Raw genomic sequence first — 1,762 nt, forward strand, 5'->3', positions numbered from 1 at the left:
TTTACATATGCACCTGGAGGAGGCCCACGCTATACAAATAGTTTTGAACATTGTATGCCAACTAGGCAGGGAAGGTGCCCTGTACAGCAGGGGTGGCCTGTCCCCAGGGCAAGCTGTACCAGTGGCACTTCTCTGACAGGGGTAACTCCCTACCTACAAACCAGCTCTGGCATGGCCTGTGGATTTAATTCATTACCAACTCTAGATTATGAGCAGTTTCACTCTTAATCAAGTGACACTTTTTTTTTAAATGTTTTATTACAAAGCTTCTTTTAAAAAATGCTCAGCACATTAACTCAAACTGGAATGACAAACGTTAGATGACAGTTTGGGGCAAAGGCTGTGCCTTGCTATTTTAAAAAATCGGTACATCAATGCTCATTTTAACAACTGGCATAAAATCCCACTAATTGGCTAACAAAAACAGATACAAATACAGAACATTTAAAGTAATAACAATTCAAGTGCTGGGCTTTTTACAACAAGGGGGTAAGAAGGAAAGAAATGAAAATTCACTGCAAACTGGACTGCTGGATGCATGTGTTAAGATTTACTGTTTAAAAAAAATCAGAAGAAAAAAATAAAGTGAAATGCAACTGCCAATTGCTACCAACAGAGTGGATGTGGCTATTACAATTGTTTAGCTCTACCGAACACCTTTTACAAAAAGGGAGAGAAGCCACTATTTGTTACAGGCAATTCAGAGAAGCCACTTTATTGGACAAGCTATCTTCAGAAAAAGGCTTCTTTTCATTTTTATTTCAAACTTTTTGAGACCTTAGAATTTTATTTAAAAGCTCATAGCTAGCAAAATATACAATAAGAAAATTAAAACTAAAAAGTGTAAATTAAAAAAAATTCAAGTTTAAAAAAAAGCAAACTTAAGAATGATCCTTTTGCACTGTTAAATAAAAGCTTTAGGAGAAAGGAAGAAAAGAAAAATGAAGACAGAAACAAAGAGGGAAATCTTCCACAAATTCCTCCGCTGGGATGCTGATGGATGTGCTGGCTGCTGGCTCCAGTTGCGCGTGGCAGGCAAATGCAGCCAACTTATTGTCCTTGCCAAAAGGTTACAGGTATGGACGCAAGATGCTCTGGGAAGTGCACGCAGAGATGAGGGGAGAAAAGCTGCTCAGCTGACCCAGGGCCCGCTAGCATTCTCATGTGCTTTTCAATTTCCTTAAAAAAAAAAACCAAAAACCTTTCTTATGCTTTATTTTGGAACTTGGCTCTTGCAGTAGACGAAGGGGGGATCTGGCAGTGATTGTCTTTATGGATCAGCGTCTCTAGCAGTGACCTCAGGGTAAAGTTGGTGTCAATGTTCCTTTGGGGTCGACTGGGCAAGCCATGGAGACAGTCTAGGTTTTCAACAAGCTTCCATCTCCAGAAGAGGTCCTGGGGTTGCTGCCTTGGCTTTGCATGTTGGGAAAGAGCTTCGTTTTCCACCTCAAGAAGGAACAAATGAAATGCTATTAATATGAATTTGCCCTAGGCCTTTAAAAGACTGCAATCTTTATTTCACACAGCACATGTCATAAGACCTCTGCATTTAAATTAATCCATTTTGTTGACTTGGGAATGGCTCAAGGAAATTGGCCCATGGTAGGCCAATTACAGCATCCATTACAGAGTTAAGTGGAATGTACTGAAAATTTTACTTTGGTTCCACATATATATGTACAGGACATGTTTTGTCCACCCATGTTCACACTCTGAGATGTATAAGCCTCTTCATTCGTACTTGAGACTTTATTATAATTCT

General features: G+C 39.4%; 1 protein-coding gene across 4 annotated transcripts in view; it reads right to left on the minus strand.

Moving 5' to 3' along the window:
* Nucleotides 1-230: 230 nt before the first annotated feature.
* Nucleotides 231-1,762, minus strand: part of LEF1 (lymphoid enhancer binding factor 1) — a 119,592-nt gene continuing 118,060 nt past the window's right edge. For all 4 annotated transcript variants that reach the window (XM_003796349.2, XM_003796348.2, XM_003796347.2 and 1 more), the window contains one exon: nucleotides 231-1,446. In XM_003796349.2, the coding sequence (XP_003796397.1) occupies nucleotides 1,367-1,446 (80 nt within the window). In that variant the 3' untranslated portion in view covers nucleotides 231-1,366. The remainder of the gene's footprint in view (nucleotides 1,447-1,762) is intronic.

This window comes from Otolemur garnettii, unplaced genomic scaffold (genome assembly GCF_000181295.1).
Source record: "Otolemur garnettii isolate 467f Iridium unplaced genomic scaffold, OtoGar3 scaffold00103, whole genome shotgun sequence".
Taxonomy (NCBI): Eukaryota; Metazoa; Chordata; class Mammalia; order Primates; family Galagidae; genus Otolemur; species Otolemur garnettii.